The sequence below is a fragment of the Pongo pygmaeus genome, chromosome 13 (genome assembly GCF_028885625.2).
Source record: "Pongo pygmaeus isolate AG05252 chromosome 13, NHGRI_mPonPyg2-v2.0_pri, whole genome shotgun sequence".
NCBI classification, from domain to species: Eukaryota; Metazoa; Chordata; class Mammalia; order Primates; family Hominidae; genus Pongo; species Pongo pygmaeus.
The window spans coordinates 60,160,788-60,186,356 of record NC_072386.2 but is presented as its reverse complement, the minus strand read 5'-3'; the positions used below and the strand labels follow the sequence as shown (position 1 = coordinate 60,186,356).

Here is a 25,569-nt window from a genome sequence, read left to right as displayed (position 1 = left end):
ATCTTTGCTGTGTATGTGCATGTGCACAATTCCAGGCATAAAAGAAAAATACAGATTTTCTGTAAGCTACCTTGAAAGTAGCAACCTTCCTGTCCTCATGAATACTGAAAATGAGAATTTAAATCTACCCTTTCTCTTTACATACTTTGTGATGGGCGTCATTGTTGAGTGAAACTGTCTCGAAAATTGTTCAGGTTAACTCTGGCTGTAGCTTCGGTTTGGGTTTCTTGCCTGGAAAAAGTTTAAGGTGCTTAAGGAACAGAAGGATTTTTCCTGCATCCAAGCTTATTGTTCTTTGACACAGCAGGTGCAGTAAACAGTGTGAGCTAAGCAGCAACCACTAAGGAGTTTAACTGCAGTGAGAAAAGCTGGGTTTCTGCCCTGATGTTATCAATAAGAACCTTGTTCCCTCTCCCAAACCTCATACTGTGAGGTTTTCATCTACCTATAAAGGTTGGTTTTGCTCAAACCAGATTAGAAATCAGCTTTCTCTTGGCAGACTGCTGTTTGGCCAATAAAGGCAGGGCAGCTGTGTATGTGGGTGGGATTGAGAGGAAACCTGAGCCCTCCCTGGCACGCATTTTTCTTCGCCCTCCATTTCTTACAGTAGGTGGACATAGAAAGGAGTCTGAGAGTCACTGTTGCAGACTGCACAGGACCAATATTCAGCTGCCTTCAGATCTCCCCCCCTAAGTACAGCAGGGCCATTCTCTATTTCATGTAAGGGCATTGAGGATCTGGTGGGGAAAACAGAAATCATGGAGAGAGGGTTTACTTAGTAGATGAGAAACCATCAGGCCAGAGGTGGAATGGATGAGGAGCAATTACTCAGTTTCTTTAATAAATTCAATAAAGGATTATAATAAATAATAACGCCTTACTGTTATAAGTTTATCTCCTTGCCTTGGAGCTTGATTTGATCCTCTGAGGTCCTTCCAAAGGCTCCACATGCTGCTTTCCCTGCTCCCACCTCTCAGTGCTCTTTCCTCTTCTCCAGCTACTCCCTGGCATTACTCCAGACCAGGGACCTTCCTGTGCTCACAGGATGCAGCCAACCCGCGTCCACCCCTGGGCCAAGCAGTGCCTGGTGCTTAGAGCATCCTTTCCCCAGAGAGCCACTTAGCCAACTCCCTCATCTGAGGTTGGAGTCTTTGTTCAAATCTTGCCTTCTTAATGTGGCTTACCACCACCACCACCACCACCACCACCACCACCCGTGGGCCTCCCCGCATCAAACCTGATCCTTCCTACCCTGTGTTCTGTACTTTCTCCCACAGCATTTATCACCTACTGACAGCCTGCTTAGCTTATTTATCTATTATGCTGTTGTTTCTTTTCTGTCCATCCACTATCACCACCACCATCCCTTCCCCAGTATAGATAGTCTAGGGACAGGGATCTTTGATGTTTTGCTCACTGGTGTATCCCGAGCACTTAGAATAGTGCCTGGTACACAGTAGGGGCTCCATAAATACCTACTGAATGAACGATGAGGGAAGCTGGAAGTGTGTCATCATCACTGTTATTAACACTATTTCTATTATCATCATTAGGTCAGGCTTAGAAATGAGGACACTGAGTCTCAGACACATCAAAGGACTTACCCATAGGACGTAGATGGCAAAATGCCAGATCTAAGTCTCAATCTGAACCTACCCAAGGTTAGTGCCTTGTGTCTAGTGACTTCACAAAATGATTTAGTAATGTGGGATAATGTGATTATTTAAAATACAATTTAAAAAATGATGAACAGCAAAGTGCCTTGCCTATTCTTTCCCTCTTGGCCCGCCCCTGCCCCCACCCCAATTCACTTGATTGGTATCTCAGTTTATTATTTTTTAACAGATAAATCTAGGCTGGGCACAGTGGCTCATGCCTGTAATCCCAGCACTTTGGGAGGCCCAGGTGGGTGGATCACCTGAGGTCAGGGGTTCGAGACCAGCCTGACCAACATGGCAAAACCCCGTCTCTACTAAAAATACAAAATTAGTTGGGCATGGTAGCTTGTGCCTGTAATCCCAGCTACTTGGGAGGCTGAGGCAGGAGAATCACTTGAACCCAGGAGATGGAGGTTGCAGTGAGCTGAGATCATGCCATTGCACTCCAGCCTGAGCAACAAGAGCAAAACTCCATCTCAAAAAAATAAAAATAAAAACAGATAAATCTGCCAAGATGAAAATGTTAATTTGCTGTATTTTAACTGATGTGTCAATGTTGCTCTGGGAAAGAACAACGTTGTTAGCCCACTATACAAGGGTGTGCTGTCACCCAACTATTTTATCATGTTCACAGCAGTTCATATTCAGCATACAGTTGGACACATAGTCCCAACACAAGAGCCAACAGCTGCTTAAATTCTAAGCAGAATGTGAACTGCCTATTATCTGGATTCTTGGTTGTTTGAGGAGCATCACTTGAAGCATGAAAAGCTCAAGTTTTAACAGTAAACAGAGCTTGGGACCCAGAGGGCACAGAGAGGAATTAGTGCCTGCAGATCAGAGAGATTCGAGCCTGAACCGTGAGCTGTAAGTACAGATGTGTTTCTTGCATTGTCTCTTACCAGGGGATTTGTAAATAATGTCAGCAGGAACTTATTTGCTTATACACGCATTCCTGAATATTAGGAGCCCCATTGATCATTTCTGTAGATATCATATAACCCCTCAGGCACAATGCAATAGGAGTCGACAGGAGCCATAGATTGTTTCTTTGGAGGTGGTGTAGCCTCGTGTCCCCTGATGTGCATTTACACATAGACATGCAGTCTGGCTCACTGGACTGATCCTTCCAAGCACAGAGAGCCCTGATATGAGGTTGCTGGTTCTTTTCCTAAGAAGCCCCCTCTTGAAGAGGGCCATGGCTCTTCCCTCTTTGAATACACTAATACCCTAAATATGCATGGGCTTCTGAAAAGTAATACAATTCCATTTTAAGCAGAAACAACAAGCATATTCCTTAGTGTGTGGCCTGTAGGCTGAGGTAGTGTGGACTCACAGGGAAAACCTTCCACAGTAAAGGCAATGAGAATGGATTCCAGCTCCCTTCACCTACAGGGGAAGGGATGCCTCCTCCTGCCCTCGTTGCTCAGAAAGGTGTATTGTTGCGCGTCGGGGAGTTGTGATGAATTACAGGTAGGTGGACAGCAACACAAAAATCTGAAAGAGTAACTTATTTTATGTTTTCTCTGAAATTTTTCTGTTGTTTTGGTTTGAAGAAGGAAAGAACTTATCTAATCCTATTTGGTATATGCAAATATCAAAATGAAGGTGTAATGATGATGATGAGGCAAGCCCTGAGTAAAACTGAGTTAAACACAATTATTTCCATTCTTCTAACCCTTCCCAGAGCTTCCCTCTCCCTTCTCACAGCCCCTCCCTTCTCTGATGAAACTACTAGGCAAGGAAACTGATTCCTTCTAAAGTCTTAGTGACTATGTTCTCAACCAGAGAAAAATGTTGATCGTTAAGAAAACGAAACTATACAGAGTATGTTCAATAAAGACTGACTATAAGTGTCTAAGAGAAAACCGCAGAGGCATTCAAACACAGGAAGCAGAGCATGACATGCGTGAGCTGACTGGGAACAAAACCGGAAGTGGTTTTGGAAAGTCAGAATCAGAAGACGTGACCACACTCATCTGCTTTTCTCTATACTTCTCTCCTGCCTCAATCAATAATCAATCATCTCTCTCCTCTCGCTCTCTTCTCCCATTTCCTTTCTCCCTTCCTCCACCATCTCTCTCTCATATGGCTTGCTTTACATGACCCAGTGAGGTCTGGCTCTGTATGATCTTTAAGTACTTGCCATCATCTAACTTAAGTCTCTGCACTTCTGTTTTATTTCTAAAGACAAAGAGTCTGATTAGTCAGTGGTCATTCAATGAACTCACTCCTTCTTGGTCAATGGTGGGATCTGCTCCAATCATCTGTAGCCTGAATTGGGTGAAAGGGGAAGTGAAGAAATGAGGAAAGGACTTTGTCAGCCTGAAGGTCGTAGGGCTGCCTCTTCTAGCTGTGAGCAGGGCAAGGGAAATTTAGCTTGTGTATCAGGTATCTATCAACACAAAAATGCTATAGGAAGAACCACCCTAGAATTCAGGAACTTAACGCCATAAGCACGTATTGAGCTCAGAAGACTGAGAGTTGGCTGCATAGTTCTTCTGGTCTGGGCTGGTCTCAATCACATGCCAAGAGGTCAGCTGACTATCACCTCCTCCAGAACAGCCTCAGCTCAGAGAGCAGAAGCACCTGGAAGCAGAGAACCTGTGTTTCGTTCTCCAACTGGCTAGCTCACGCATGTCTCTTATGGTAATGGCGGAAGCCAAAAAGTGGAAACAGAAACATTAAGGGCTTTTCCAAGGTTCTGTGTGGGTCATATTTGCTAACGTTCCATTCACCAAAGCAAACCACATGGCCAAACTCAGAATCAAGGGGCGAGGAAAGAGATCCCACCTGTTTAGTGATAGAAATTCTAACATCACATGACAAAGCAGTGTAGATCCAGGGAGGGGAGAGAAATTGGGGCTGTTAATGAAATCGATCTCCTAATCATGGCAGCAAACCCACTGGCATGTACAATAGGCTAGTTTAGATATATATTCTTCCCAGGCAAGATTTGCATAAAATCTTTCTGATATTAATTCCTGATGCAAAATAATGAAATACTAAGGTTGGAATTTTGAAGCCCTCTTCAAATAAATAATTTTTGTTTCCAGGTAAAGCTAGATATACAGTATAGGAAGAACATGAAACCAAATAACAGAAGGAATTTAATTCTCCCCACTTCTCCCCCAGGACGCTCTTCCCCCCATACCTCCCCCCTACCCCACCAACACACACACAACATACCTAGATTTGTGACATCCTGCTAATTTACTGGATTAAAAAATGAGACATTGAGCTTAATAGTGGGTTCTGAATAGCTCAAAGCTGAAACTGTGTGCAAATAGCAGATAGACCACAAGCCAAGATGGCCCTGAAGAGTTGGAGGCTATATCATTGGTCCCTTTTTTTCCCCAGGTGGGGGCTGAGTTCCATTTAATGCAGTGGGAGCTAGTTTGCTTTTCTACCAGGGACAAAAAGATTAAGGTTCTATAAGTGGCCTACAGTTGGCTCCTGGGATAGATGATTCAGTTTGGGGCATATTCAAGTCTTTTGCTCCTCTTCCTGGAATCATGGAGTGACAAAATATCAGAAATAGACGGAGTTTGGAGATAATCTAATCCAGCACTTCCCAAACTTCAGTCAACCACACACCCCCATTCACTAGTTTATAACCTTTGTTCTACTCTTAAATATTTTTAGTTAAATTGGCTCATTTTTTAGAAAATTTATTTTTAAAGATTTATGGTCACAAGTTGAAAATCAGTATCATTTGACATAAATAGAGGATAACCACAAAATAAACAGAAAGAAAAACGCTACATTGTTGTGAAATTCTACCAGATGCTTGAGCTCAGTCTTTCCTAAAAAGGGAATTTAGCAAACATTAAGGAAGTGTTAAAAGAATAGTATGCTTAAACTAACACTTTCTCTCTGATGGCGTCAGAAAGATGGAAAGAAGTTTGACAGCGTCATCCCTTACTATCTAGTTCAGTGCTATTTAATGCCCTATTTCTGTGTCCTAAAGCCATCTTGGACTTCCCAAGCTGTGTGTCTGTTGCACTGTAGGGAATATCAATAGCCCAACTCCCTTCATTCATGGATGGAGAAACCAAGGCCTCCCACCAATTTCCAGTGGCTGCCTTTGTGCCATATCATTATCAGTTAGCATCTTACCTAGTGTTTGGGTTAGGTGAAGAGAAAAAACTTAAGCCACAAAAGAAGTAAAAGGGGATGCTAGTAGATGGGATGCTAGTAGACGGTGCTTTTGACTCTAGAAAGTTGGGCTTGCCTGGTTTTCAGTGACCTCTGCTCTTCTTGTCCATTATAAGAGGATATTGGGAGTCACCTACCGAAAGCAACAGAAAGAGCCTCATGTTTCCACAGAGAAAACCTCCACCTGGACCCACCATAATCAAAGACCCTCAGATAAGGAAGTTTCTAGAAAGATGTAGCCATGCAAAGGGAGGCATCTCCAGTTGTCTTGCCAAGGAAAACGTCGTGTCAGGAAAAGCCCAAAGAGCAGCGTTATCTCAATCAAATTTGTCCTCCCAGTAAGCCACAGCAGCTGCGCTAATGGCATTCTAAGTCCTCCATGGCGAACTGTATAGATTTTCAAAAGGAGGTGGAGAAATCCTCTTTGTCTTGTTATCTTTTCAAGATGGATTTTTAGTTGAAAATCCTTTCTATAAAAAAAAATAGGATAAATGTAGTCAGATACTCAACTAAGCTCTTTATTCCATTGCTTGTGATTTGGATTGAGCTTTTGAAACATTTCTTCAGACAGGAGAGGAAGGGGCATACTTCAAGAAATATCCTTTTTCGCCATATTTTTAAAGATGACTCTGATTACATCAAACATTGGTGTTCCATTTTAAATTCCTCTGACTTTTTAGGGACAAGATGGTGTGCGTATTAAATAAATAACTTCTTTTCCATGCATATTATAGGATGAAATCAAAAGGGCAAGTGTCTTAATCTTTGGGGTGGAAATGCCTACCCCCGATGCCTCTTACTTGAACCTAATTTCTCTCTCCACCCTCTGAACTTTTAAACTGTTCTGTGTACTCGTACTTCATCTGAACAGCTCAGGCCAAGTTATTCATGTCGATGAGGACAAGAATCATCAATGTCTAATGAACTGTTTCTACATTTGTTCATAATTGAGAGATTCCTCTCAATCCCATGTTTGCTCTTTCGTCAGAGGCACCAAGGAAAGGGAATTTGTAGCTCACCAGGCTTTTATAGACATCCTGATTTTGTTCTTCCTGGATCTGAGCTACCTGACAGGGACCCTAAAGTGTTCTGAGCCTCCCTACTTCATATGTAAAATGGGAAACATTAGACCTATCATGTCAAAATATGGTAAAGATTAAAATGAGGTGATATAAGTAAAGCTCATAGCACAGGGCCTTCCATTTAAGCCTGCAGTAGGTGGTCACTAATATTACATTGGCAAGGCCACGTGAGGTAGAGCAGAATACATATAGACTTCAGGGTCAGAGGGTAGTGCCCATTTCTGCTTTATTTGTAATTGTATCTTCACTGCCAGTTGCCACTGGCACATAGCAGGAACTCAGTATTTTTTGGATATATGGAATGGTTCTGGCATTATCCCCTTATTAGCTGTGTGGTCTTGGGTAAGGCATTTCACCCCTCGGCACGTGTTTCCTCAGCTGTAAAACAAAGACAATGCATTTCTTACAGAACTGATAAGAAGATGAAACACAATGGCCAATGTAATGTGCCCAGCATGGAGATTGCCACATAATATGCTTTCCACGATGTTTATTCCCAAATCTCCACTCTCCTTCACTTTTGACAATCCCAAATAAGGAAAAAACTAGGACCAGGATTTTCTGTGAAAGCACCATTTTTAAAGCTATCTTTTAAATAGGCAGGGGGCAGGGTCCTCAGGTCCAGGATGTACGTGGGGGTATTCCACAGCCCTCTCAGGATGGTCCCTCGTCACAAGTATCAGTGTCTGAAATAAGCAGGATGTCCTATTCTGACCCTTTCTGGTTCCTGGGCAACTGTGAGGTGGTATAGGGCAGGTACTGGCCAGGCCATGTGGGCTTGAGGAGGATCCTGAAAAGAACATCACTGATCTTTCACATTCCCATTTCTACCGGGACTGAGAGAAAGGTCCCTTCTCTTGCGTCAATTTCAGTTGGTTGGTGTGCTTTCAGGAGTTTTGTCTTGAGAAGGTTTCCAAGGTCACATCTTGGCTCAGAGGGAAAAAACATCAAGATTAACTGGCAACGTCTGTCATGGATGCAAGATGGGGTATTGATGGTTTGCCATGGAGATTTACACAACAGCATCTAGAGGGAGATTTTCTATAGCTTTTGTCAAAGACCAGACCTATCGCTTTAACCTTGGCAATTACCAAAAACCAAAAACCAAAAAAATCTATTTTTTCCCTCTGTCAGTTTTTTGCTCTCACAGGAGCTACCCTATATTGACAGGTCATGATGACACTTGATGAGGTCTTGACATAGACAGGAAAATAGACACCCAGTGAAATAGAGGAGCTGTAACTCACAGAAATGCCTGACATTGCAGGTCACATGTGCAGTGTGTGACATCCATGTCTGCAGGCATTTAGCAAATGTTTATTGAGCACCTACTACGTGCCAGGTAGTGTTCTAGAGGCTGTTTAGTGAACAAAAGAGACAAAAATCTTGCCCTGTGAGGCTTATATTCCAGCAAGGGATGTCATTGACTTGTTATTATAAAAGTTTATGTATGAAAAACATTGCAACCATTGGAAGGCTGTGCTCCAAAACCCCCACAACATCTATAGGGAGGGCTTTCTTACTATCGTCCATGTACTCTGGCAGAATTCTACCTGAACAACCTGTTAATTTGTTCCAGAGCCCAATCATCTATTTCTACTTACTAATGCATAGTTAACAGAAATAGCATTTCCAGGCTTCTGCCATGTGATGTGTCAATGTGACCCCCATAAGTAAACCATAGAGAATCTGAATCTCCAAATGTTTGATCCCTTCTAATTTGCCACTGCTGCATAGATGTAGCCTTCCCATTCTGTACCTGCACGTGACTTTGAGGCCCTACGACTTAATCTTAAGCTATGACCAGCTTCTAGAATAAGTTTTCTTCACTTTAACTTCGGCCAGGTGCTTGGCCAAAGTTTCCCAGCTGCATTAATCCTACAGGTTTGATAATAGGACTAATCTGTGTCATTAGTTTCTGAGTCAAAGATCCCAGTTGGACAAAATTTGAGCTTTATCAGTATAGGCCCCTTATTTTATACTTTGGGGAAGAAGGGGAGCAGCATGGCCTCTGGCTCCTGGCAATAATTCAACCTTGGTATCAGATCAGGTTTTACATCCCACATTGCTCCTTCCAATCTTTCCATGCCATTCCAAGACTCCAAATGCAGTCTCTCAGGAATGAGGTGTCCAAAATATGAACATCTCTTATTACTGGCTTGTGGACAAGGGCTAGAGGTGGGGGTAATTGTATCAGTCAAGACTAATTACAAGTAACAGAAACCCAATTGAAATTGACTTAAGAAAAAGAAAGAATCTCATGGTTTATATGACTATAGAAGGCTGGTTTTAGGCATGGCTGAGCCAGGAATCAGTTTCTGTTCTCTGTGATAGAGTCACTCTTGGGCAGGCCTTCTCTACTTGGTAGCCTTACATTGTACTGTGAATAGAGAACTTCTCTTTTATACTAGTTTCAGCAAAAGTTCCAAGGCTGATGCTTATTGAGCTGATTGATCAGGTGTGGGTCACATGTCCATCCCTGAACCGATCACTGCAATCAGGGAATAAAACACACTGATTAACCTTCTCCTAGATTTGGCATTGAAGTTCATTTCACCCATACTTCATGGACTGAGAGTGGACAAGGGGTGGTTCCACAAAAGGAAACTAGGATGGGGGAAATATACACTGCGCAGGTGGAACCAGTCAATATCCACTAGAGGGACTCTGTACTGACTGTCACCATGAAAGAAGGAGGTGACAACATGCCACTTGGTATGGCGGTGGTACAGACCATGCATTTGCCTCTTGCAAAACGACTGAGAGAAAAGCCACCCAAATGTCAGGTCCCAAAAGCAGGGAAGGAGGAGGCCCAGGGGAAGTCACCAGCCTACATTCCCTAAACATCCACCCATGTGCCGTCTTGGGTGCATGTCCCGAGGTCATTTCCCTGGGAACATAAATCTCCAGATACTGGTTGGTGCCATATGACAATCCAGATAATTTATTCCCCATCCTGGAATCTGCTGCTTATCAGGGCTTTAAGGCACCAGTTCATCTTCATCAGTGGTAGACATCTGTAAGTTTGAGTCATAGCACTTTCTAGGGTGGTAACTACCCAGAACAAGGACATCATTAGAAACCATTATAGAACAACATTTTGCATTAACTGCTGCATATAATGCTGTTTCTTTGCTGATATTACCAAATGAAGGCTGTTTCTTAACTATTCATTTTTACCATCATCATCATGGTAACAAGGATCATCTAATTCATGTATATTGCCCTTACTGCTGTAGAACCTAGATGATGTTCCTCAGGCTGGTCCTGACTACCAGACTGCTCTGTATGGCCAATCTAGAGGGACTATCACAGTTCAAATGTGAGTGCTTCCTCAGAAACCCCATCCAAACTCATATCACACAATAATGCAATGTTTTGTACCCTTTCTATGTCTCTACCAAATTGCAAGTTCTTTAAGAACAGGAAGCATCTCTCTAATTCCCAATATACCCTGTATTCAGCATATTATAACCACTGAATACGTTTGTAGAGTAAGCGCTATTCTTAGTGATTGCAAAACAAAGAGGAATAAAACAGTTCCTGAGAAGCTCAAAGTCTATCAATTACAGAAATAAAAATACCAATCATGACATCAGCTAATGTTCATTGAGTGCTATGTGCTAGATACTGAACTACATACTTTGCATGTATTATCTTGTGTAATGATCTTGACAGTACATTACTTGACAGTAATATACCATTATTACTCCCATTTTACAGATGAAGAAGCTAAAGTTTATGGACAAAGCTAAAGTCAGATCATTTGAAAATGGCAGAGTCAGGGTTTGGGGGAGGGGTTTGTTTTTGAGACAGGGTCTTGCTGTGTCACCCAGGCTGGAGTCCAGTGACACGATCTCAGCTCACTGCAACCTCCGCGTTCCAGGTTCAAGCAATTCTCCTGCCTCGGCCTCCCAAGTAGCTGTGACTACAGGTGTGCGCCACCATGCCTGACTAATTTTTGTATTTTTAATAGAGACAGGGTTTTGCCATGTTGACCAGGCTGGTCTCGAACTCCTGACCTCAGGTGATCCACCCACCTTGGCCTCCCAAAGTGCCGGGATTACAGGCATGAGCCACTGCACTCGGCCAGAGTCGGGGTTTGAACATAATACATGTTCCTAACCACTAAATTAATACTACCTCTGTTAAAGCAGGATGAGTAAAAGGTGGGGGAGGCTGGAATAAATTAATACCCAAAAGATTGGCAGGAGGCTCCTGGCGCCAAACAAATCAAATCCAAGATTTGATTTGTTGACATCAAATCAAATCTTCAATAAAGATATTAAGTTTCTCAGGAAGGTACATAATGTTAAAAAAAAAAAAAAGATATTAAGCTGGTCCAATATTTTAATTAGTGAGAGCCTTTGAGGAACCAAGCAGAGGAACTCAGCAGAGACCTGGAAATATGTTGATGGCACTTTCTGAAAGTCCATGGAAATGCACATGGACCACTTGAAACAAGCAAGCACCTACTGTTCCTTGTTTCCTCTCTCAGCTGGGCACAGGGCCCAAGTGGAGGAAGTGTCTTCATGGCCATCCCTCAATATAGGGTCAAAAAGAGCAAGATAAATGAGCTCTGCCTCTCACAAGTTTATTTTGTATTCTCTCAGAATAGTCAAGAAATGGAGATCAGGGAACACATTTGTAAAAATCATGTAAGTTCTCTAACTTAACCCCAAGCAGTTATTTTTGCTCTTTGTTGGCGTCTACACAGAGATCTGAGCAGGAGCCAGAGGAAAGGGCAGAATAGAGGAGTGACCAGCCTACCAGACTGTTAGGCTGGGAGGGAGTGGGTAGAGTAGGTGCGAGAAGCTTCACAGAGGAGAGAAAAACAAAGCAATGGTTCCATGAGGCCTGTGGCCAAGTGGGTAGCAGAGATGCTGAAGTCTGGTTGAGTGTAAGAAGATTCCTTGCCAAGCTGAGGGCAGGCTTTCTGGAAAGAACCTAAGAAAGGAGCTAATGACCCCTCAGAGCTAGGACTATGCATCACAAGTAGGGCTGCGGAGGTGTGGGAAATGTCTATTAGTGTACAACAAGAAGATTGTGTCCCCATGGTCTCCCGTATTTATGCAACATTCATCCTGTACAGGTGCATGTGGATGTGCTATGTGTATGCACTGAGCCAGATGATGGGAAATCTTGAGGAGCAACCTTCCACCAGGAATCTTGTGTGGAATACAGACGAGTAAACTGGCAATGGTGATACAGTGTGAGACACCCCCAAAAGGGCAGGCAGAGGGTGCTCTGGGATTGTAAGGAAGATACCTACCCAAGTCCTTGCTGGATGGGGCAGCAAGGGAGCTGGGTGGGCTTTGGAAAGCCAAGTGAGCACTAAAGAGCAGGATTCACCCAGGTGAAGCATGGGAATGGGAGCAAGGTAGCAGAGGGGTCTTTTAGAAGCTAAGCAGCAGCATGGCTCAAGATCAGGAAGTAAGAGAGCGCATGGCATTTCTAGGAACTGCAGGAAACTCAGTCCAGTTTGTGCTCAGAGTGAGAGGTGGGAGGTGGCAAGACATGGCCCAGGGCCAGGCACTCTCAGAGTTTGACTTCATGCTGAAGCCAGGGGGCTTCGTTGCTGCGTTTTCCTTCTAAGGGTGGAAATGATCAGGACCTCTTACATGGCCGTCTTGGGTGTTTAGTGCCACAACTGCAATAATAAAAAAAAGATTCTTGCTCCTCAAAAATGCCTGATTCTGCATCCAATCATCTTGGCAGGCAGAACTAAAGGAAGCACTTTGGTCCTCTTTTCTTGGCCATAAAAACCAGGTCTTGGTGTCCTAATGTTATTAAAATCCTCATAGGCTGAGAAGATGCATTTTGGGCCTCAGAGCATGTCAAAAATTACATAATTTTTCCAGCCTAATTCTAGCTCAGTGGACTCAACTTTCATGGCAATTGAGAATTACCTAGAAAGTTTTCAAAGAAATGCTGATGCCTGGGACACCCTCAGGGATTCTGATTCAATTGTCTGGAGCCAAGCTGGCCATTGGTATTTTTTAGAGCTCCCCAGGTGATCCCCAGGGCAGCCAGGGTTGAGAATCACTGTAGAATGTGCAGCCTAGCAACGGAAACTCTGGAGAGAGGAATGGACGCCTCTTGCCAAGTACTCCAGCCGAGTAGATTCTGGGTCAACTTTTCAAATCTTCCTGGCCGATCATCAAAGCAGCCTGTGGCAATTGCTGAGACCTCTTGGTGCTCCTCCCACTCCCCCGAACCGCCTTTTACAGGTAGATGCAAAGAGCCTTGTTCTAAAGCCATTATAGGGGGCTGGAGAGGAGGGCTACCCCATGCCTGGCACCTCACGGCATCATCTGGCTTCCTGAGCCACATTGTCTGTGCAGCACTAAGAAGCTTTGTCAGGGATTTTTTTTCTTTCTTGCATTTACCCGGAAATTCCAAGCAGGCCTCATTAGCACATTACTCACACACAGCCAATCCCACATATCACCTTCCTCCTCACCCCCACCTCCAGGCTTTTTTTTCCCCCATTTGCCCATTTATCCACTGCAGTTAGGTTTTATTTCCTGTGCCCTGAAAAGCACACTTTTGGAATGGAAATGCTGCTGGAAGAACGGATGTGGCTGCTGTGAGCTCCATGATCGCAGCCCATCACCCCTCATTGCCCTCCTAATGAAATCCCATCCATCAGGAGCAGAGAGCGACAAGCCCTCTAAATACTTCCCAAGGCACTGCCCTGTGTTGTTCCTTCTGTACTGAGACAGCAAATCGTTAGCTGGAGCTCCCAGGTTGTTTCTTGCAGCAATTAACAGCTGCCCTGGTGTTAATTCCCAATCAACAGTCCTGAGATGCTGCTGCTCTTACAGCTGTCGGGCGGACAGCCTCTGCTGCACATTTTGAAAGTAACTTGCCAGTGGTGGGACTCTCTTCTCCCTGGGCACACCCAAGAAAAGTTCTCACCAGGCTTCAGAAGGAGCACCAAGTGCCCCTCACCCAGTGTAGGGGCCTAGCGGCAGGGTGAGCAAGCAGATGGCTCCACCCCCCTCTTCTGGTCAGGTGATAACTTGGGGAGACTGTGGAACCAAGGCCCCCCACTGCCAAAGTAGCAGCCCCTCGAGATATTCATGAAGCTCTCATTTTTCAATTTTGGCTGTTTGGAACTTTTTTCTGTTTGAGATGGCTATATATTTCTTCCATCTAAAACCCTCATACAAATCCATCTTTTTTTTTTTTTTTCTAACTCAAATAGCCAGTTTCTCATTTCTTGTGTGTGTTGCTCCCTCCAGCTCCCTGTGGACAGAATGAGACCCGAGAGGATGGTAAAATAATCCAGCTGCCTCCCTGCAAGACAGGAGCTTGGATCGTGCCGGCCATCATGGCCTGCTACCTCTTAGTGGCAAACATCTTGCTGGTCAACCTCCTCATTGCTGTCTTTAAGTAAGTGGGTCCTTCAGAGCACTTGGGATGGATGAGGACAGCAGGGGTGAAGGGGAGTCTATGCTTCAGAAAACAGCGGGTTTTTCTCACTTGATTCTCTTTGGTCTCTATTTTAGCAATACATTTTTTGAAGTAAAATCGATATCCAACCAAGTGTGGAAGTTTCAGAGGTATCAGCTCATCATGACTTTCCATGAAAGGCCGGTTCTGCCCCCGCCACTGATCATCTTCAGCCACATGACCATGATATTCCAGCACCTGTGCTGCCGATGGAGGAAACACGAGAGCGACCCAGATGAAAGGGACTACGGCCTGAGTAAGCTTCAAGCGACAGCCCAGCCGCCACAAATCAGAAATCCCTACCGCTTCCTATAGGCAATCATGCAGAATCGCGTGCCCACCTAGTTCCTCCTGCCTCTTGCAGGCTACAGACAGCTCTGAAGGCTTGGAGAGCATTGGGGGATGAGGGAGTTGACTTGAATGAGAAATAATGTCAGAAAGAAGATGGTAGAGGCTGAAATTGAGCACTCTTAGCCTCATATCTTTCTTAGAGAGATACAATTAGTCTCCAGCAGGGCTATTTTAGAAACTTCATAAGTTCTAAGTTTCTTGCTTTCCAGAGATCTCAACCCAAAATACATCAATGGTATTAATATGCCACCCAAGGCTACATTATATATAATTTAAGCAATAATTTCTGGACCTATAATTTTTTCTGATCTTAAACATTTTCCTAAACCTTAGGGGTTGTGCCTAGATTGCCTCATGAGAAGACCAGCCCTGCTTTCTGTTACTCGGAGGACAAAACAGAAGACCCTTCACCATCCACCTTCCAGCCCAGTGTTTCTAAAAGGTGGTTCTATTAGCATTGAGGTGGAACAATTCCTTGTTGTGTAGGATTGTGCCACACACTGCAGGAGGTCTGGCATATACAGCCTCCACACATTAAATACTAGTGACTCCCACAGATTCCTAAATACCCTTTAGGTACCACGCTCCATTAAGAACCACTGGGAATCCAGTCCCATACCAGCAAGCTCCTACGGCTTCTCAAAGTGTGTCAAACAGGCCACCTACATCAAATCTACTGAATAAGAGCCTCTGGGATTATAACCCAGGAGTCTACCTCCCTCTGTGTAGTCACCAGTATATCTAAGGTTTGAGACCAAAACAATTTGGTCAACAGCTTCTCTAAATCTGAAACTCTTAACACCCTCCCTGACCTTGCAATGCCCAACTTCTTTTTAGACATTTAAATTAGAGAGACCTGGGAATTCCAGAATTCAGTGTTTCCATCAGAAACACAAATTTAAGCAAAGAGAAAAGTTGGAGGGGTCGGGGTGGATGACCTATGAAATAAACCCTAAGCTTCTCGACTCAGGAACTCTAGCCAATGTGGAGGAGCATGGGATACAAAATCAGGGGCAGCAGGATGCTCTAATGAATGATAGCCTGCAGTGGATAACATGCTAAGAGCTAGCTCAGAGTCCCAAAATAATTTACAATAAAGCATGAATCATTTGCGGTAGAAGAGGAACCTCACTTATCCAGAGAGCTTAGGAAGGGGGTGTTTGTAAATACAATGCAGGAAGTAGGACAGTCCAGAGATCCATTTCCTTTCCAGTGCCCACCCCCTCACAGAAGGCCAGAGAACCTGAACAAGCCAGACACTGGGCTAGATGGGAGCCAGCTCCATGCAGCTGCTGTTCAGGGTTTTCTTCTTGTTATCACCAATGGTAGCAACGAAAGCATTGCCAAGTCACTGGATGCTCAGAAGGGAGGAACAGCCATGTCCGCTTTCTCAGAGAAGAAAGATTTTAGTGCTGTGGCTGGATGGAAAAGGGTGAAGGTCAGAGACAAGGGCCCTGCATTGTATGAATCAGTCGGGGAAACTGAACTTTTCACTATCCATCTGTAGCCTTAATTAAAAGAACCCAGGACACTGCTAAGTTCTGGCAGAGGCTCAGACAAAACACTCTGAAATGTAAAATCTAATTTTTATTGTTAAAATTTGACAGGTTAATGAAGTTTTAAAAAATAGTATTTTATTTTTGTTAAAAAGTCATTACATATAGCCAAAGAAGTTAAATGAAGTGCCAGCAGAATAAGTGTTAAATATACTCCTTTGAGTCTCAAATATATCAATAGCATAGCAGCAATAGCAATCATCTGTGCTTTGAGGGCCTCTCTAAACTGCCTCTTTTCATTCGCCTCCCTCCAGACTAATGCTCTGTGTAATTTCATGAGTGAATCTCAAGTGTCCCCTGTGATACAGGTCTTCCTCACCTCAGGAAGCCTCCCATATTTGACAAGAGCAGTCTGATTTCTGGTATTTCCTTTTCTCTCACCTGCTTTTACATTCATACTTTCCATGCCCCAGGCAAATTCAGGCTAATGTCTCAAAACAAGCAAGAACCACCTCAGCAAACTAAATCCCTGAGGGTCCAAAATCCAGGGCTCCAAATATTTGGGACAATCCCTATCACATCTTGAGGGCATGGGATTAGAAGACTGACTTGTCCCATTTAAGAATTGGCAAAGCAGTTCTCTCCCCATAACCCTGATTCATAAACCACTTAAAGTTTCAATTTTCCACTGGGCTCTTTCTACTGCTATATCAGTTATGAATCCATTTACCTTCTATTAACAGAAACAAGGCTAACAATAACACAAATAAATAAGGCTTTATTTTTCTCACTTAACAAAAAATGAAGAGCCCAGAGCTCAACAATGGCTCATTGAAGTCAAAGATCCAGATTCCTTCTATTTTTTAGGCTCAGCTATTCCTTTTGTGCTTTCTTGTTTCATGGCCACAAAATAGATGCCTCACCTCCAGTCATCACATTCATGTTCCAGGCAGGAAAAAGAGGAGAAGGTGAAAAACTGTAGAAAGAAGCAACCACATGTCTATATTTTATCAAGAAAGTAAAATCTCTTTCCAAAACACCACTCCTCCCTGGCAGCAGACTTCTTTTGTTTCTTGGCCCAAACTGGGTCCTCGTGGTTGCTGCTAGCTTCAAGGGAAACTGGAAATGTTTGTGTTGGGTTTCTAAGCTCAGTAGCAGGAAAGGAAAAAAGGAGAATGAGGTTGCAAAAGGGCTTTTAGTAAGGCCAATCAACAGTGTCTCTCTGCCACACCCCCCAGCCCAGAAGTTTTTGAGCTTTTAAGATACTCTATGCTCTGAATAGCTTCCCTTTCCTTGATTTAGCTTTTTCCCTGGCCTCACAACTTGCCTAATTCTACCCAGCTCCTGCAGTAAACCAGATATGCTCAGGTGAACTTCAGAGACCCGTAATAAATTTCATGTTCAGAAAGAAGACAGAGATGCAAGTTGCCTAATTGGATTTGGATTTCATTTGAGACTTAGCAAGGAATCTAGGCCCCTTTTCCCACCTAGATTTGTACTGGGAATGTCACTAGGCCCACAAATCAGATGCCATCGCTTTTACTTCTCTCCCTCAAGGCTTACTTTTTTTTTTTTTCCACAGAACTCTTCATAACCGATGATGAGCTCAAGAAAGTACATGACTTTGAAGAGCAATGCATAGAAGAATACTTCAGAGAAAAGGATGATCGGTTCAACTCGTCTAATGATGAGAGGATACGGGTGACTTCAGAAAGGTGTGTTCTGTGGACACATGCCTCCCACAGATGTGTTGTGCCAAGGCATGCTTTATCCATCGAATTTATTCACACGGTCACAAAACAGAGATCTTTTGTGTTTGTGTTCATTGTCTGAGAAATCATGGAGCTTATGAGAGAACAGAACATTGCCCAAAGTATCTATAGATCAATATTCCAGACTTAACAGATCCTAGACTTCTCTAGCAGGCAGTAGCAGCTGTCCTCCCAGACAGAAGAGAATTTTGAGTACAGAACAGGCCTGAGGTTGCTGGCTCAGATCAGAAATTGGGAAGTTCTGATCCAGACAAAAACCAAATGAGACTCAACCTGACTCTAGGCCCTCCATTAGTTTATGTTTTGTGTAGACTATTGAATGTCTTTTCCAGAGGAGTTGAACAGCCCTAGTGCCTGCCTTATATGGGTGCCCAACACCTTCTGAATAAATGACAGTAACAGAGTTGTAAATTAGCTAAAATAATAATTAGGATTTTTCCCCAGGATTGTTTTGTTTTTCCTTTTTATAGAACAAGAGGAAAGCAAAAAAAATAATAAAAGCAGATTTTTCTACTGAATGGTTATATACATTTAGATCTCATTGGCCAAATAATATAGCCAGCAGAGCTATAAGAAAAATCTTCAGTCTGAACGATACACCTCAGGGTATTAAAAAGACAGAGAGAGAGAGAGAGAGAGAGTGCGCAAGATCTTCCAATAAAGAGAATTATTTAAACATAGTAAGCCTAGCTTTATGAAAATACACTTACATTTTCTTATTTTTCTTACTTTGCTTTAGACTAATAGAAACTTCATTCCAGGCTGGCACATTCAGAACCTAGCATTTGGGAACCACTGTTCCAAAGGACACCCAGAATATTACAAAACATAGGTGTAACTTTAAATTTTAAGCATTTGCAATATAAAGATGGCAGAAGCAAATTAGAAATAGTGCAGAAAGGCCTAACATATTGACGACTTTAGTCAGAATGACTCAGGCTTTTAAGATTCAAGGCAGTCACCTCCAGTTTTTATGAAATGACATTTTGTCTGCTCATCCACTTCAGACTTCTCTAGTGGCTCTGTAGGAATTACCTAAATGGTATATTTTGTCCCTGGCCCTTTATTTCTTTGAAGAATTCAGTCTATGTAAGCAGGTATATACACATATGCCATTGAGTGATAGTATCCATCGGTACTCAGCCAATACTAATAAAGTTTAAAGCCATGCACAGATTTTATACACATCTGTTGCTGCAAAATAGACCATTTTATGATGATATAATGTAAAGCAATTTTCTGGCAAACAGAAGAAGAAACTAAAAGTCTGAAGATATTTCTCATTCTGAGGCCTTGAGGAAGCTATTTATTAATGGACATATAACCATGTGTTCCCCGGAAATTGTTCTATGTGGACACATTACCCATTGCTCAGACATGTTTACAAAGCATTTGTCTACAGGCCTTTGAAATGCTTTTTAAATTCAGAAAAGCCATAGACCTGGAGAGAAAGAGAGGTAGGGAAAAAAGAGTGTTAAGATGCAAGGAAGGCTTTGCCTCCCTGAGGAACTAGAACGAAGAGGTGCAGGCACCAGCGCACGTGAATAAATTGTGACCATTTCACTAATTCTTTCTGAAAAGAAACAAAAAGAAACTATAGTACATCCACTTGAGCCTCTGGCCCCATGCCTGCAAACCCTTTAAGAATACTCCTTCCCCAAGGCCCTGTTCCTTTCTGGGTGATTACAGAGCTCCATCCTCAAAGAGGATGGCCAAAGTGAGCAACTCCCAGAAGTCTAGGACAGAATGTATACCCACCTTCCCTGTGTCCTAGGCGTTAGACTGACCTTCTGGAGTAATAGGGGCCTGAAAGACCAAGATGACCTCAAGACCAAGCCCAGGTGCCAGAGAGACAAACCTAAGCCAGGCTTCATTCTGCTGCTTCCGTTTGTGTGGGTTTTGGAATTTTAATGCTGTTGTCATTGTTGTTTTAGGGGGTTTTTTTGCATTTGTAAGTGAACCAAAGATAATGTCTCTCAACACTGAAATTGCACTTGCAAAACAGAAACACCATGGGATGCACAAGGGAACAGAGATTAACCAAGGGAAGAGTAGATCCATATTACCAATCTCAAACATCTTCTAGAACATGTCCTTTCTGAGTGGAGTGGCAGGTGAAATCACCTGTCCTATTTACATTTGATTGAGCGAGAAAGGGATAGAGACATATACACATATGTATATGTATGTATATACACACATTTGGAAAGGTATATATGGTTAAATTTACCTAAATTAGCTGTGTATATTCTATACAGTGTGTAGAATATTATATAATTTTACATTCACATTAGATAACCCCAATAACAGAGATTTGAAATCAACAACATTAAGAGCTGCCTTTTTGTCCTACTAAAAGACTTAGGAAAGGAGTTTCTTTACAGCGTGAGATTCATACTCCTCCTCCTGCCACTGCCCTTAAAACACAAGTTATTTATACACATTGTATTTGCGTGAGTCTTCTTAGAAATACAAAGATACCCCCATAATTATCCATTTAAATGGATCATTATTCAATCACACTTTTGCATCACAGTGGTATGTAAAGAGCTAAATACAATATTCAGGAGATCATTAACACCTCATAGGAACCTGATTCTGAAAAATCCTTGTCTTTCCCTTTTATATAGCAATGACCCTGATGCATCTAGAGCAATACAGTTCTAGAATATAATGCACCAGTAGAGTAACCAATGCCTTCTGCTTTATTTGGGACAATATCTAACTAATGATAATTATACTCAAATAACCAAGCTTTTCATTTATTATGCAACATTGGTGACTGGCTTTTTTTTTTTTTTTCGATGAGGAGTTGTGGACTCTTGGCTGAAGATAATCAATTCTTGAAGCCTGTTTCATCAAATGTTGTGCTCACTATCTTTTAATGAGTTCAGTTCTGTTTCAACATGTGAATACCAGGCTTTCACCATTGCCAGGCAGTAAGCCACGCACTAAGGATCCACAAGGCAGGCCTCAGTCCTCAGGAAACATGCAGCCTCATTGAGTTCTTGTGTGCATCCCAGCAGGGATGACCAGAAACATCCAACCCAGGGGTTCTCAATCTTTAACAGGTCTCAAAATCATCTGGAGGGCTTGTTACAACACAGGTTGCTGGGTACCCTCCTTCCTACCCCTAGAGTTTCTGATTCACTAGATCTGCAGTAAGGCCTGAAAATTGTACTTCTAAAATGTTTCCAGATGATACTGATGTTAATGTTGATGCTGCTTGTCTGGGAACCATACTTTAATAACCACTGATGAAAACCAATGGACTGCTGTAAGTCCAAACTTGGGAGAGGATGGTGCTGAATTATTCACTGTGGAGCATATAAAATCCTGACATCTTACATTTGGAAAATGTTCTGGAAGTCACTGAGTACAGATTGTTTGTACCCAAAGCAGTTGTTTCCTCCACACACCTGATCAATGTCGACTTAACAAACATGTTCTGAGCAACTGGCATGAGCAAGGCCTGCATAGGAGGAGGGGATATAGGAACTCTACTTTGAAAGAATACATTCTCTGGTTACACCCAACCTTGATTTGAACACCTCCTGGAAAAGAGAAGAAACTGCCTATGCTACCAGTCTTAGGAATGAATACAGGAAAAGACTTTTCTCTCTGAAAATTAAGGCCGGGTGCAGTGGTTCACGCCTGTAACTCCAGCACTTTGGGAGGCTGAGGTGGGCAGATTACCTGAGTTCAGGTGTTCGAGACCAGCCTGGCCACCATAGTGAAACCCCATCTCTACTGAAAACACAAAAATTAGTCGGGCGTGGTGGCAGGCACCTGTAATCCCAGCTACTTGTGGGAGCTAAGGCAGGAAAATCGCTTGAACCCAGGAGGTGGAGGCTGCAGTGAGCAGAGATCCCACCACTGCACTCTAGCCTGGATGACAGAGCGAGACTCCGTCTCAAAAAAAAAAAGAAAGAAAGAAAATTAAAATTATTTTCTCTCTGAAATATTTTGCATATGTGAAGATCATTGTCATCTCCCCACTGTGCTGTGTCTTTTCCAAAGTAAATATCCCAAGATCATTTAATTGCTTATCCTGCTTTCCAGCAGATCATCTACTACCCTGCTCACTTTCTCAGTATGCATTTTAAATTGTCAACATCCTTTAAATGTGGTGCCTAAGTTAAACTCAATTTCCTGTGTTGTTAGAGCCTAGATTTAATTCCTTTATCCATTCATTTACTTTTTTTGAGCACCTACTATGTACTTGACTAGTACATATAGAGTAGGACAAGGAGTTCTCTCCATGGTATAACGGAAAGAACACAGTATAATGTGCATAATATAGTATAACAAAATTTTAATACTAATTCTGCAATAACTAGCTATGTGACCTTGAGCAACTTACTTAACTCCTCTTGAGCAATTTACTTAACTCCTCTTAACCTATGTCCCCATTCATAAAATGGAGTATTAAGACCTAACTATACAGTATTAAAAGTTATTGAGAGGCATATATGAGGTATTATGCTTGCAATAAATGGTGATGATTATTATTTTTTGACCTACACATTAGGTGTGCTATAAGATTATATTACTAGTCTTAGCAACCAAGTCACATCTTTGGTTCAGAGTACACTTTCAATGAATTAAACCAGGGCTTTTTTACATGAACTGACTCAATATCCTCAAACTTCTTCTTGTGAAATGTTTGTTCTAACCTAGAATCAAGACTTAGTGTTCATTACTATAAAAATTTCTTTTCCCCCTTTAGCTCATTATTTCAGCACCTCAAGTAATTTTGGATCCTGATTTTTTCATCTAGTATATTAATTTTTCACCCTATGCATTTTAGGCCATCTTTTGTTTGATAACCACACTTACTGTATCTTACACATAGTTCCCCAAAATGTTCACAAGCACAGATCAGGTGAACCAAGTCAGAGGACCACTGCATGACTCCAAAAAATGTCTTTCATGATATCAGCTCATTGCTCTACCATCTCTCCTTTGGTTAATTAGCCAGCTAAGTATTCACATTTCTCCAGGTGGCCCCGCATGTCAATCTCCTGGCTAAAACCACAATGTACATCACAGATATTGTGCATCTATATCAATATATTGGTCTTGATTATCAGAAAAGGGGCAAGATTAATAATGATCTCATGCAGTCTCCTGTTAACTAACCTTATCTTTTTTAAGCAATCAAAAAATACCATCTGTTTAATTGCCTACTACTGAGCCATTTTATAATGCTGCCCAGAATTTGTGTCAAATTTACATAATTTCTAGAATCTAGGAATTTTAAATATCAGGAAAAGTTTTTTTCTATCTCCAATTTCCTGGCATTTCTTTTTATTTCCCATTGGTTTTTAAGGGTTACCTACATTTTCTGGTGATCACAGTAGGGAGTTCTTTTCAGGTTCCTTTAACCCATTGAAAGCATACTTCAAAAAACGGTGGCTTGTGGGCGGCATCTGCCCACACAGGGCTGTTTTGCTGGACTTGCAGTGATTGTTAAAACTCATTCTGAATATGTCTTTGGACTTGGCATGCTCTCCACTGCCACAGAGTGAGTCCCTGCCTCGATCGTCTGACATCCTGCCTGCTTTACCTACACACTTGATCTGCCTGCCCATAGGCATTTAATTCCCAGACTCTTGATGAAAGCATCCAGATCATCCACCGTCACCCCACCTGCCAGGCTTCACTTGTCAGAAGTTTGAGGTTTGAATTTTCTCCTTGATGGCAACATTTAAGCAAATGCAAGGATTTAGCAGTATTCTTAGTGTCATCTTTTAATCTAGTATTCTTTCCCAAGGCAGTAAGTTTTTTGCCCTTTTTCATTTTACCTAGATCCAAAAAGTGATAGAAACATGGCTATTACTAGTATATTCAAAGCCAGACACAGAAAGACAAACATCACATGTTCTCACTTATTTGTGGGATCTAAAAATCAAATCAATTAAGCTCATAGACATAAAGAGTAGAAGGATGGTTACCAGAGGCTAGGAAGGGTAGTCAGGGATTGGAGAGGGGATGAGAATGGTTAATGGGTACAAAAAAAAATAGAAAGAATGAATAAGATCTGCTGTTTGATAGCACAATAGGGTGACTATAGTCAGTAATAACTTCATTGTGTATTTTTAAATAAAGAATGTAATTGGATTGTTTGTAACTCAAAGGATAAATGATTGAGGGGATAGTTACCTCATTCTCCATGATGTGCTTATTTCACATTGCTTGCCTGTGTCAAAACATCTCATGTACTCCATAAATATATACACCTACTATGTACCCACAAAATTAAGTAAAAAAAAAGTCAGAAAAAATAGTATGTTCAACTTATAATTTTTCATACCAATGGCAGAGAGAAATGACTTAGGATATATAAAATTCATAAGTAATATTTTTTTAAATCAGTGTAAGCCAAAAAGCTGAGCTTCATCCACCTCCCACCATATCTTTTTCCAAAGCTGATCTTTGGTCTCTCCATTAACTGAGTTAAGTTTAAACTTGTTTCTCTTTTTCTCCCCAGAGTTAATGAGAAGGATAATTAACCCAAAGGGAAGGGTAGGTGACCCCAAAGGATTTAATAATTCATAGCTTAGATATCAGCCTGTGGATAAGCAAGAGTTTGCTTTAGCTATTCTGCATCATTACCTTTGATTTGAAACCTGTTTACCCTTTTCCAACAGGATTGAGTTCATGCAATACGGGATTGCTTTTGCCCTCATCCTACATGCACCCCACTGCCAGCACTCAGGGAATGTCTGAAATTTAGAATAGGCATGGCCTGCCAATACTCTGTTATTTTACCACATTTCCTTTCACCACATTTTGAGGTTATCAGAAAAGAAGATAAAGTTCCATAAAATAGCATAACAATTCTTAAGAAATTGCATGTGGAAGCCAAAATGTTCTGTGCCACCAGAATCTTCTTTTGAATGCTGTTTTCCTCATCTCACTGGCTGAAGAGGCTAGTCATCATCTTACTGGGGTTTTGCACCTATTGGGCCTTCTCTCATGGGTCACCCAACAGCTTTCCAGCACCCCATTGTGTCCCTGCTCTGATCACCACTTGAGTTATTCAGAAATGAGCTATTCGAGGTCTGGAGACATGAAAGAGGGAAATTTCAATAAAGAGTTCCTCTCATAGCATCTCTTCCTCTCTGCAGTGCCTCTTTTTTTCTTAGTCACTTTAGGAGTCTGTCTCCTTAAATTATCCATAAATTTTTTATCATCCATATATATCTCCATTTTTATCCCACAAATTCTTTGATCAGATTCAGTTCTCAGTGACTACAATCATGACTCAAAACTCTTGGTATATACCTCAGGCCTGTTTATATCTGTGACACCTGCCCACTTACATTGAACTTTGTTTTGTTTGAGGTAGGGTCTCACTATATCACCCAGGCTGGAGTACAATGGCGCCATCTGGGCTCACCACAGCCTCAGTCTCCTGGGCTCAAGTGATCCTCCTACCTCAGCCTCCCGAGTAGCTGGGACCACAGGCATGTACCAGCACACCCAGCTAATTTTTTATTTTTGTAGAAACCATGTCTCCTCATGTTGCCCAGGCTGGTCTGAAACTCCTGGGCTCAAGTGATCCATCTGCCTCGGCCTCCCAAAGTCC

The 25,569-nt window shown here is 42.2% G+C and overlaps 1 protein-coding gene and 1 long non-coding RNA gene across 20 annotated transcripts in view; one reads left to right on the top strand and one right to left on the bottom strand.

The window, feature by feature from the left end:
* TRPM3 (transient receptor potential cation channel subfamily M member 3) overlaps positions 1-25,569 on the top strand; it is a 904,985-nt gene that overhangs the window by 866,573 nt on the left and 12,843 nt on the right. For all 19 annotated transcript variants that reach the window (XM_054501730.1, XM_054501720.1, XM_054501728.1 and 16 more), the window contains 3 exons: positions 14,146-14,296; positions 14,413-14,612; positions 17,786-17,918. In XM_054501730.1, the coding sequence (XP_054357705.1) occupies positions 14,146-14,296; positions 14,413-14,612; positions 17,786-17,918 (484 nt within the window). The remainder of the gene's footprint in view (positions 1-14,145; positions 14,297-14,412; positions 14,613-17,785; positions 17,919-25,569) is intronic.
* The window catches only part of LOC134737901 (uncharacterized), a 142,857-nt gene continuing 126,575 nt past the window's right edge, over positions 9,288-25,569 (bottom strand). Inside the window, exon 4 of the long non-coding RNA XR_010123315.1 lies at positions 9,288-9,389. This is a non-coding gene — a long non-coding RNA (uncharacterized LOC134737901). The remainder of the gene's footprint in view (positions 9,390-25,569) is intronic.